The 12,665-nt window shown below is 34.9% G+C and overlaps 1 protein-coding gene across 13 annotated transcripts in view; it reads right to left on the reverse strand.

The window, feature by feature from the left end:
• Nucleotides 1–12,665, reverse strand: part of Cntln (centlein) — a 553,090-nt gene that overhangs the window by 217,691 nt on the left and 322,734 nt on the right. For 12 of the 13 annotated variants that reach the window (XR_015440059.1, XM_087183859.1, XM_087183868.1 and 9 more), the window contains 3 exons: nucleotides 8,516–8,642; nucleotides 8,077–8,214; nucleotides 7,590–7,775 (listed from right to left, as the gene is read on the reverse strand). Coding sequence is in view for 12 of the 13 variants with exons in the window: in XM_087183859.1 (XP_087039985.1) it covers nucleotides 7,590–7,775; nucleotides 8,077–8,214; nucleotides 8,516–8,642 (451 nt within the window). In the remaining variant the exon portion in view is untranslated. The remainder of the gene's footprint in view (nucleotides 1–7,589; nucleotides 7,776–8,076; nucleotides 8,215–8,515; nucleotides 8,643–12,665) is intronic. The other variant, XM_087183862.1, reaches the window with a different exon arrangement.

The following is a 12,665-nucleotide window of genomic DNA, read 5'->3' on the forward strand; positions in this document are numbered from 1 at the left end:
AATAAAAGATGGATAGAAGGGGACAACAAGATGAATCTCTTGCAGTATGGAAGTAGTCCAAGGAAAAAAGCATGAGGGGTAAGGAGGAGGGGAAGGGGAAATAAGTAGAATAAATATATGCCATGTACAGGAACCTAATAAACTCAATTAATGTAAACATTATATTGCAGAACATGAAATAAGATTAATAATATCAACTAGAATGAAAAATGGGACAGGGGAATTGCAAGAGGAGGGAGGAGAGGGAGGGAAGGGAAAGGGGATTTAAAAAAAGAAAAAAAAGAAAGCTGTGGTATGTACATGTAACCACTCCCCAAGATGACTGTAAACTACATGAACTGCAAACATGTACTAATAAGATAAAAATAAATTTAAAAATAAAGAAGAAAAAAATATATATATATATATAAAACTCCAAAATATCTTACAAAATCTTATCAAGGCACGTAAATATTTATAGTGAAACCACTATGCTTCTGGCTAAATATTGTTCTTTTGCTGGTATTTACCTTGCAGCTAACAACAACAACAACAACAACAACAACAAACCATTGAGAAGATGGAGCTTGGCATCTGACTCTCACATACAAGCTTGAATATCTGAGAAAATACTTCTTTAAATGTCACTAGTGTTTATTCAGTTATTAGGAGAATTCAAAGTCTTAGCTCTGTCACATATATCCATCCCAGATGCTCAAAGCACTGGACTTCACCCCAGGGAAAATTCCATATTCAAGACTAGATCTACTTCATTCAACCTCTTCTATAACTAGGTTGAACCCTATGGATAAAGAAAAGACTAAAGGAGCCTGCTGCCATTCCACTGCTCCTAGGGCAGAGGAGGTGAGCCAATCCCAGTGCCCAGGAGGAAGCTCCCCGCAGCCATTCCACCGCTCCTAGGGCAGAGGAGGTGAGGTGCACGGGTGCCAGCACACTCCCCCCTAACCCGTGGAAATGAGAAGACACATAAACAAGCCCCCAAAACAGACTTCCAGATCACCTACAGCAACCCCAAAGGGAAACAAGATGGAACAATTGGATACTCAACCACCTGGACTCTCTGAACTGGCAACAAAAGAGGATCTGGGGAAAATGAAATCAGAAATAATTTCTCAGATAACAGTGAAGATTGTGCTCATAGTGCAAGACATGATTAATAAATCTAGAGAGGACACAGATGAAAAAATAGAGGATCTGAGGAACATGATGGAATCCCAACATAGGAAACAAATGGAACCCATAAAACAGATGCAAACAGATTTCCAGGAGATGAAAAACTCCATCGAAAGTCTGCGCAGCAGAATGAACTAATGTAAGGATAGAATTTCAGATATAGAAGATAAGATTGCAATTAGTGACCAGGAAAAGAAAAATTTCTTTAAAATTGTAAGGGACCACAAGAAATCAATCTAGCAGCTGCTAGACGATGCAAAGAAGAATAACGTAAGATTGACTGGAGTCAACGAAGAAACAGGAGAGAGTGCAGATGACATAAAAATCTCTTCACAGAAGTGATGGCAGAAAACTTCCCAAGCAGGGGAAAAGAACTTGACATACAGATAAGTGAGGCCTATAGGACTCCAACTATCCTTGATAAATAAAAAAATCTACACATAGGCATATAATTGTTAAGATTCCGGAAACCCAACAGAAGAACAAAGTTCTACAAGCAGTTAGAGATAAGAAACAAATCACATACAAAGGAAAGCCCATCAGAATCACAGCAGACTTCTCAATGCAAACCATCAAGGCAAGAAGAGCTTGGAGAGACATATTTCAAGTCCTAAAGGAACACAGTCTCCAACCCAGATTGATGTATCCTGCAAAACTATCTTTCAAAATTGATGGAAAAATAAGATACTTTCATGATAAAGAGAACCTTAGGAACTTCATGAATACCAAACTAACACTCCAAAAAATTTTAGACAATATCCTAGGAAGAGATAATAAGGATCACAACCCCAGGAAACCCAGCAGAATGAATCTGTTGGGCGTGACAAATTAAACGCAAAGGGGGAGAATCCAACAAAAAGAAAAAGTCATGACAAGGCTTTTAAAACTTTTAACTTCATCTCCCTAATGAGTGTATAATTCAATCTTGTTATTGAACTGATTAGTATTTTTCTGATGCTAGTGTTGCACACCTTTCCTTGTGCTGTACTGGCTATTTATCATCTTGTGTCTACTTTTGTTTTTTTTTTGGTACTGGGGATCGAACTCGGGTCCTTCTGCTTGCAAGGCAGGCGGCGGAACCACTAAGCTAAATCCCCGGCCCTTGTGTCTACTTTTTAATTGGGTTGTCTATTAATGAGCTGTAAGAGTTCTTTGTATATTCTGGTCATAGGTTATATGCATTGTAAATATAGTCTGTTTAAGGACTACTTTTCATTTTAATGATGTCATTTAAAGTTCTAAATTTTGATGGAATCTCATTTATCAGTTTTTTTCTTTTATATATCATGTTTTTTGTATTCTAGGAAGTTCTTGCCTACCCTAAATGCATAAACATTATCCCTTATAATTTCTTCTTAAAGTTTTATAGTTTTAGGCTTTCATATTTAGGTTCATAGATCCTTTCAAGTTATTTTTATATATGGAAATAAATGGTTGAGGTTAATTTTTTTATATACGGATACCAGCTGTTCTAGTGCCATTTGCTGAAAACACTATCTTTTCCTCGGGTCTTGAAGTGAGTTTATATTCTAGAAAATGTTAATGTTAAATAATCTTTCAAAACTCAGTGGACTATATATGTGTGGTTCTATTTCTAGATTCTCTGTTTTATTCCAATGATCTATATGTCTTTCCTTACACCAACACTGCCTTGATTACTGTAGCTTTAGAGGAGGTCTTAAAATTAGGTACTAAACGTCTTCCAAAACTGTTTTTTTTCTTTTTACTTTTCTAGGTCCTTTGTATTCCTACATAACTTTTAAATTTCAATATCCAATTCTTCATTTATAGCAAGTATACAAAGGCCTGAATTTTTATATATACCTTGTGTTTTCTAATCCTGCTAAACTCAGATACAAGTTCTTGGGGCTCCTAGAGATTTCTTAGTTTTTTCTCTGTAGATGATCATGTACCTACATATAAAGATTTTGCTTCTACCTTGCCAATCTTATCCTAATTGTGTCATTTTATTGCCAGACTACTTTGGTTTAGGCCTATGTTTCAAAGTTTAATGGACAGATGAAAAGTAGGCATATCTGCCCTTGTTCCCCACCTTAGGGAGAAAGCATCGTATCTTCTCCATTCATATAAGGTGTCTTTGCTGGTAGTATGGAGTACATGTCTTTGATCTGTTGAGAAGGTTCTGCTCTACTTCTAGTCTGATAGCTTTTACCATGAACAGCTGTAGAATTTAGTCCAATACTGTTTCTCCAACTAGTGACAGGATCATATGACTTTTTCCTTTCCTTTGTTAAAATGATGACTTATGGGGGTGGATCTTCCAATGCTGAACCAACACTGCCATCCCTATAACAAAAGCACTTTCTACATCCTGCCAGATCTGACTTCTAATAGTTTGTTTTATTAAACAAATGTCTATCTACGTTCATACTTTTTCTTCTATTATCTTTATCCAGTTTTGGGATTAGCACAATGTTGAGTTCCTAAAATGAGGGGAGAAGTGTTCCTTCTTTTTTCTGTTTTAAATGTTTGATATAATTTATCACTTAAAATGTATATGGGCCTGTTGTTGTCATATAGGTACGTTTTCAAGCTAGGAATATACTTTCTTTAATAGGTGCTATTCAAATTTTATATTTCCTCCAGAGTTAGTTTCATTAATTTGTCTTCCAAGGTACTTCTTAGAAGTTGTCAAATTTATTTCAAAACAGATTTTTGAAATATGCTTTCTATATCCTTTTAAATTCTGTAAAATCTGTGGTAATGTCTCCTAGATCTTGATACTGTAATTTAAAAAATGTATAATTGATATTGTGTAATAGGAAGTAAAGGTCTAAAGGAGCAGGGGCAGTGGAAGGGGTAGGGGAAAGGAAAGAAGGGAAAAGAAAAAATATGAGAAAAGGGAAAAAATGGAAACAAAATCTTTGCAAATAAGGAAGGGTGGAGGGGGTGAAAGGAGGGCAGGGGAAGGGGAAAAGAATAAGAACCAAGATACTCATGTAATGGTACAAGATCCCAATGATGTATGTAACTGTATTTTATAACTAAAATGTACCAATAAACTTACTGGGGAAAAAAAAGTAAAAGGTAATAGACTAAAGGAAACATAGATTCCACACAGGGCCAGAACAAACATTAATGCTATTAACAGTGCTAATAATATTTATTAAATACTGTTGTGTACAATATACTCTAATAAGTTTTGTGATAGAATGTGTCCTTGATGATTGTATTGTTCCACATGTACAATGCCCTAACCGTGTTCATTAAAGAATGGGCATATTTTTTGCTTTAAAAGGGTTTTCAATATGAGCAGTGGCTATGCATGTTGTACAATTCTTGAAGCAGATTTAGGATCAATTTCTCAAGAATTTAATGAGCCCTATCAGGAACAAGTATTCTGAGGAAAATAAATGATGATATTCTTGCCTTCAAGTTAGCTATAATCTACTTGAATCGAAAATATGCAATATTATAGTTATGTGTTAATTTATGGGGTACATAAAATAAATGTTCAGGAGACAAATATGAACCATTGTTCTACTACTACTATTACTACTACTACTACTACTTTAGACAGCATTTCTGGTTTATTAGGTACTGTTCTGAGCTTTAGTTAGGGCAACTTATATAAAGCTTAACCTTAGCTATGTTCCATTATTATGATAATTTTTCAGATAATTAAGTCACTTGCCTGTGATCACACAGTTAGTATGTGGCAGAGTTGAGCTCTATGTTCTTAACTAGAGGGATAAAAATACTTAATATAAGAAGAAGGCACTGAGCTAAGTCTGAAGGAGAGAGCAAAGAGGAGAGGGTCTTCAGAGTGAGAAGTAGGACTTGATCAAAAGCAGAAATAAGTTCAAAAGTGTGAAATTGGGGAGTTTTGGGAAGATTAGGTTCCAGGCAGGATAGTATTCAACAATGGAAGGTCTTAAATCTTTCTTTCTTTTTTTGGTACCACGGAGGATCAAACTCAGGTTCTTCTGCTTACGAGGCAGGCGCTGGAACCACTGAGCTACAACCCCAGCTAAAGGTCTTAAATCTTAACAAGGTAGAAGCTTAATTCTAACGCAGTTCATGCAGTAAGATTTAGGGTGGTACTCTGAATCAGATGGTGGTTCCCAATCATTTTTGCCTAAGCTTAGGGTCACAAGTTACACAGAAGAAAAGATAACGATTGGCCCTTTCCTAAGAGTCAACTCTCCAGCATTTGCCAATATTTCTGAGTTTGACATTAATTTACTGGTATCCCTTGATTAGAAAAATAGATTAAACAGCAGAAGTGGCACCAATTATCAACTATACTTTGGCCCTACAACACAGTTAAGAAAAACAAATGTCCAATTATCACTAGAAGTTATGAGTTGTAAAGGGTGCAATTAAATGCCAAGTTGACATATATTTTATCATATGGATTCATCTTAAAAAGAATCTAAGGCAGTGTTTCAAAACTGTTTATATATAATAATAACATATTTAACTTGTAAAATACACATTATTGGGTCTATGGAACCAGGTTTTTGATTCAGTAGATTTGGGGCCTGATATTATGTACTTTATTTAAATACAATAGAATCAGAAGATTCTGATGCAGGTAAATCTAAACACCAAATTGAAACAAAGTACACAGAAATTCTGAAAAAGTTCTAAATATGGTTTATTCATATCAGTTATCTTTCCCTATTATATAATTTTAAAAATGTTATTCCAATTAAAAAACCATGAAACCAGATCAGTCCTGAACTCATCTATTAAAATATCTACACTCATAATATTCCTGGTAAACAAAATGGAGTAGCAATGTGTCACCCTTTAATAACCATAGTTTGTATATTCACTTCATTTTTAAATATCATTGATAATGTTAGATGTAAAGTTTTTTGATTTTTAAGGGTAATTTTTGCTACCCTATTTGTGTGAACAAATATACCATAACTGAAGGTCATGAAACTTCATCATATGTATAATAATCACATAATTAGTTATGAAGTCATTTGTCTATTATAAGAACTTCTGGTTTTCAATTATCCCCTTTTAAAATGCCATACTCATAAAATAGTTCAGAGAAAAACAATAAATATTTTGAATAAAACTTATCATTATATATTGCATATTTTAAATCATGGCTAAAAATATAACAAACAAAACTCTAAGCTATTCTGAACAGAAAATAGAGAAACAAAGGTTTATGAAACTATGATTAAAAATGTTTCCACTTAAGTAAAATAGTGGCAATATTCAAAGAGAATGTTCATCATAAGTGAAACAGTAAGACTATTCAACAAGCATTTGGATGGAAATTATATTATAAATCGGGCAAAGGTAAATTATATTTACTAAATTAATGCTTTGCAATCACTTAGGTCCCCTGAGGCAAGCATTATTGGCATCACTTCACACTGTTTGGAACCTTCATTAAAACAGATATGAGATAAAATGTTTTATTTCACTAATTTTGCTGACATTTTAAAATGAGAAAACTCCCAAGATATCTATGATTTCCAAAGAAGCAAATTAAGGGATCTCTTTGGGGTACTATTAACAGTGGCACACAATGTTGTAGGCTCCTATTTTTCAGGGAATATGTCATTATAGATAAAAACCAGTTTTGCCCAAATTATATCAAATATACAAGCATGGAAATATTATTACTAATAAATAAGATCAATACCCAAGGGGACCTGTTAACAATTCACAGTCAGATTACAAGGGGCAGAACATTCCCAGACCCCAGAGTCCATGATACCTCTCAGTCTGGAACCTCTTCTGAGTTTCTCAGAGGGCTCAGGGAGAAATACTGTACTGCTGAGTGTATGGGACCAAAGCAAAGATCAGAAGTCTAGAAGTTCCATTAAACTTTCAAATAAACCATTTGTTTTAAGCCAGTATCTACCCATACTCTATCATTTTCAGCGTTAGTGGTTCCCTACGCAACTAATTCCTCTGCTTTTCGGGAGTTTTTCACTTTTTAAGGTTAAATTCTAGATGATTCAGCCTCTGCCACTACTGTTCTACAGACACTTAGGTTGTCTTCCCTTTGTTCTGCTAAGTCACCATTCTTCCATTTCTTCCATGTCTTCATAGTTTGTGTGATAAACTTCAGATGGCTACTAGCTTCACTAAACATGGAGCAAGTTTCTGTTTTGGGCTGGGTGTTTTTCAAAATTAGGGTAGGGTAGAGTGGAAATGACTTCTTTCATCTCAAACCTATCTTGGATACTTGATTACTACAATTTCATTATTAAGTTGACATTAAGAAATATTAACAATAGGGTAGAAAAATTTAAATTCATCTCTAAAAATAAATCTGTTATTGAGAGTATTTAAACAATCTGACATGTGGAATAGGAAAGCAGAAAGAAACTACAGTATTATCCAAGTCATCTGAAGTTGACCACAGCCTACCCTGCCTGAAATAAAGTTTAAATTAGTAAACCACAAATAATTCAAACCTTCACAAATAGAGTGAACTCTTCCACTTTCTCATTAGATAACAATAGTTTCTTCTGTGCACCTTCTAGAACCTGCTCACTTTGTAGTGCTAATCCTTGAAGCTGCTTAGATGCTGCTGCCTCAATTTCTGTGATTACAGATTCAGTCTCACTTACTTTTGATGCCAGGAGAGTAAGCTTGAACTCCTGCAAAAGATAAAACAAAAAATATTACATAAAAATATTTGGAATCTATCAGAAAAGGAGTGTCTCATTACACTCTGTATTTCTTTTTATTGGACAAAATTAACAATTGTTTTTACTTTCAGTAATACAGAACTATCTCTAATGTTAAACTGATTCTTATTACTTTTTGTAGAGATACAATGTATTTGCAGTTATCTGAAGTTTCTAAGTAGTTAATAGTATTTTGTAGAAAAAAAAGCGGCATTAATGAACAAGACACTATTATATTTCATCTCTAGATTAAAATGGCCTCAATGCATACCTTTTTTTCTAACTGCTCTTTAGTTTTCTGATACATCTGTTCATACTGTGACTTCTCTTTTATAGCAACATTAAGTCTTTGCCTTAGTGAATCAATTAATACTTTTTTATTAGAACATTCTTCAGTTAATGTCTTTACCTACAGTAAAAATATAAAAGTAATTTTTATTGGTAAGGGAATTCTATTGGTAGTAGTATACTGTTTTATCAGAAACTAAATGAATGAATTTAATTCTTATTGCTCATAAATTGCATCAAATTCAATTACATTTGCAGAATGAACCTAACAATCTCGAAATCAATAACAAAAAACAAAATTACACATAAATATATGAATACATATAACAGAGAATAAGTAACAACATTTATTACATATTTCCAAGAATAACAGAAGAAATAGTTTTTCAGTTTAATAGCACCAAACACATCAATATTGATACCTTTTTTTCAAGATTTTCTAACATTTGACTAAAACTTTCATTACTTTCAGAATTTACTTTCTGACGAAATTTCAAGTCCTCTATCAAATGTCTTTTCATAGTTATATCCCTCTCCATTCGAGAAATCCTTGAGAGAAACAAAAGATATTTTATTAAGATAACAGAAAACACATTAAACAGTGGTCATATCTTACATATTATCCAATATTATACCTACTGGTAGGTTTAAAATGCTATCTCATATCAATAAAACTATGAACTATATCTTACGTATTATCCAATATTATCCAATATTATACCTACTGTTAGGTTTAAAATGCTATCTTATATTAATCAAACTATAAACTAGTAAAATAAATGGCATTCATTAAATATCACTCTATTATAATTTAATCATAATTATAATATTGGTATATTATAATTTAAATAAAATATACAATAATAATAATACAAGCTGGTGTGGACCACAGTGGCATGGCTGCAGGAAGGTCCAGCCAGGGCCCCGCCCTGACTGAGGCCTCTTGGGCCCACAGGTCCTAGCCAAAGACTGACCTGGAAAAGAGCTGCACAAGCACACAAGCAATAGCCAGAGGCCCACCCCATACCATCGGTAAGTGCATGCAGACCCTAGCCAGAAGCCCACCCAGACACCAGCTACGGGGGTGCATAGCCCCCAGCCAAAGCCCCTCTCAGATAACAGTTAAGTAGGAGGACAGGCCCTAGCCAGAGGCACACCTAGATACAATCCCAAGTGTGCATAGGCCCCAGCCAGAACCCTGCCCAGACAACAGGACAGCACAGGGATCCAGAAGGCCACCACTCAGAACCCAGGAACTCAGCAGAGAAAAGGCTGCTCAGTGGCTTGCTGAGAAGTGAAGACCACTGGGTGAGCAAAAAGTTGCCTCAACAAAGAAGCAATAGACTGCATCTGTTGAAATGAGAAGACACATAAACAAGTCTCAAAACCAGACTTCCAGATCACCTAAGGTAACCCCAAAGGGCAACAAGATGGAACAATCTGACTCCCTGGACTCACTGAACTGGGAATGAAAGAGGATCTGGAGAAAATAAAATCAGAAATAATTTCTCAGAAAACAACAGAGATTGTGTCCATGGTGCAAGACATGATTAATAAATCTAGAGCAGACACAGATAAAAAAAATAGAGGAGCTGAGGAACATGGTGGAATCCCAACACAGAAAACAAATAGAATCCATAAAACTCATGCAAACAGGCTTCCGGGAGATTAAAAACTCTATTGAAAGTTTACACAGCAGAATGACCCGAAGTGAGGAGAGAATTTCAGATACAGAAGACAGGATTGCAATTAGTGGCCAAGAAAAGAAAAATTTCTTAAAAACAGTAAGGGACAATGAGAAATCAATCCAGCAGCTGCTAGATGATGCAGCGAAGAATAACATAACACTGATCACAGTCAATGAAGAAACAGGAGAGAGTGCAAATGACATAAAAAAAACTGTTCACAGAAGTAATGGCAGAAAAAATTCCCAAGCAGGGAAAAAGAACTTGACATACAGATAAGTGAGGCATATAGGACTCCAACTAGCAATAATCAAAACAATCTACACCTAGGGATACAATAGTTAAGATACCAGAAACCCAACAGAAGAATAAAATTCTACAAGCAGTTAGAAAAAAGAAACAAATCACATACAAAGAAAAGCCCATCAGAATCACTGCAGACTTCTCAATACAAACCCTCAAGGCAAGAAGACCCTGGAGTGACATATTTCAAGCCCTAAAAGAAAACAACGTCCAATTCTGAAAAACTATCTTTCAAAATTGATGGAGAAATAAGATACTTTCATGACAAAGAGCACCTGAGGAACTTCATAAATACCAAACCAGTACTCCAAAAAATTTTAAACAATATCCTTGGAAAAAACAATGAGGATCACAACCCTAGGAAGCCCAGCAGAATGAATCCATCAGGCACGACAATAAATTAAATGCAAGGGGGGGACCAACAAAAAGAAAAAGTTATGACAAGAAGTCAACACGCATCAGTTATAACCATCAGTGTTAATGGTCTCAATTCACCAATCAAAACAAATAGACTGGAAGAATGGATCAAGAAGCAAGATCCAACAATATGCTGCATACATAAAACACACTTAATTCAAAAAGAAACTCATAGACTGAAAGTGAAAGGGTGGAAAACAATACTTCATGTGACAGGAACCAAAAAAAAAAAAAAAAAAAAAAAACAGGAGTAGCTATCTTCTTTGCAGATCAAATGGATTTCAAACCAACATTGATTAAGAGAGTCAAAGAAGGACCCTACATCCTTGTAAAGGGAACAATCCAAGAGGAAGAGATGACAATCATTAAAATATATGCACCAAACACTAGTGTGCCCAACTATATAAAACAAATACTAACAGACATGAAAAAATCAAATAACCACTAATACAATAGTAGTGGGGGACCGCAATACTGCACTGTCACAAATAGATAGATCAACTAGATGATAAAAAATAAACAACAAAATACTAGAACTCAATCAAATTCTTGAACAAATGAATTTAACAGATGTTTTCAGTGTTGCACCCCACAAAATCAGATTACACATCCTTTTTAGCTGCACACAGGTTGTTCTCCAAAATAGACCACATACTCGCTCACAGAATATGTTTAAGTAAGTGCAAAGGAATTGAAGTTATCTCCTGTATATTATCAGACCATAGTGCAATGAAATGGGAGATCAATACCAAAAGAAATTGCAAGAATTTCAGAAACACATGGAAATTGAACAACACACTTCTGAATAACCAATCGGTCGCAGAGGAAATTAAAGAAGAAATCAGACAGTTCCTACAATTAAATGACAATAACAATACAACATATCGGAATCTATGGGACACAATGAAAGCAGTTTTACAAGGGAAATTCATATAAGTGAATATGCATATTAGGAAAACAGAGTAAGCCCAATTTGTGGTACTGGGTCTTATGAATACGAGGCAAGCACTCTAGCCATTATCATACTAAATGGTCAAAAACTGAAATCCTTTACACTAAAATCAGGAGCCAGACAAGGATATCCACCTGTGCAACATAGTTTTGGAAATATTAGCCATAGCAATTAGACAAGAGAAAGAAATAAAAGGAATAAAGATAGGAAATGAAGAAGTCAAAGTGTCATTATTTGCAGATGACTTGATACTCTATATAGAAGTCCCCCAAAATTCCACCAAAAGTCTTCTACACACAAAAATCATGTACACAAACAATAGACTCACTGAAAAAGGAAATGGAGTAACAACTTCCTTCACAATAATATCCAAAAAAATGAAATACCTAGGAATCAATCTAATGAAAGAAATCAAAGACCTCTTTTCTGAAAACTATAGCACTCTGAAAAGAGAAATTGAAGATGATATCAGAAAATGGAAAGAGATCCCTTGCTCCTGGGTAGGAAGAATCAACAGAGTGAAAATGGCCACACTTCCAAAACTGCTATATAGATTAAATGCAATCCCAATTGAAATTCCAGCAGCATACTTCACAGACCTTGAGAAAACAATCCAAAAGTTTATTTGGAATAAGAAGAGACCTAGAAGAGCAAAAGTAATTTTAGGAAACAATGACAAGGTAGGCGGTATCACAATCCCAACTTGAAACTATACTACAAGGCTACTGAGATAAAAAAAAAACCCAAAAAACCCCAGCATGGTACTCGCAAGAAAACAGACTGGAGGACCAGTAGAACAGATTAGAAGATGCAAAAACAACTCCAGACACCCTCAGCCACCTCATCTTTGACAAAGGAGTCAAACATCCTCACTGGAGGAAAGATAGCTTCTCTAATAAATGGTGCTGGTCAAATTGGGTTTCAACTTGCTAAAGATTAAAACTAGACCTATAGGCCGGGGATTTAGGTCAGTGGTTCTGCCGCCTGCCTCGCAAGCAGAAGGACCCGAGTTTGATTCCCAGTACCAAAAACAAAAACAAAAACAAAAACTAGACCTATACCTCTCACCATGCACCAAACTAAAATGAAATGGATTAAAGATCTAAATATTAAAACAGAAAAACTAAACCGTTTAGGAGAGGTTAGGTAGAATTCTTGAAGACACTGGTGTAGGAAAAGATTTAATGAACAAAACCTCAGTTGCACATGAACTAG

The sequence above is a fragment of the Heterocephalus glaber genome, unplaced genomic scaffold (assembly GCF_053883595.1).
Source record: "Heterocephalus glaber isolate CG9 unplaced genomic scaffold, H.glaber_assembly_v1.0 deba00001481, whole genome shotgun sequence".
Lineage (NCBI taxonomy): Eukaryota > Metazoa > Chordata > Mammalia > Rodentia > Bathyergidae > Heterocephalus > Heterocephalus glaber.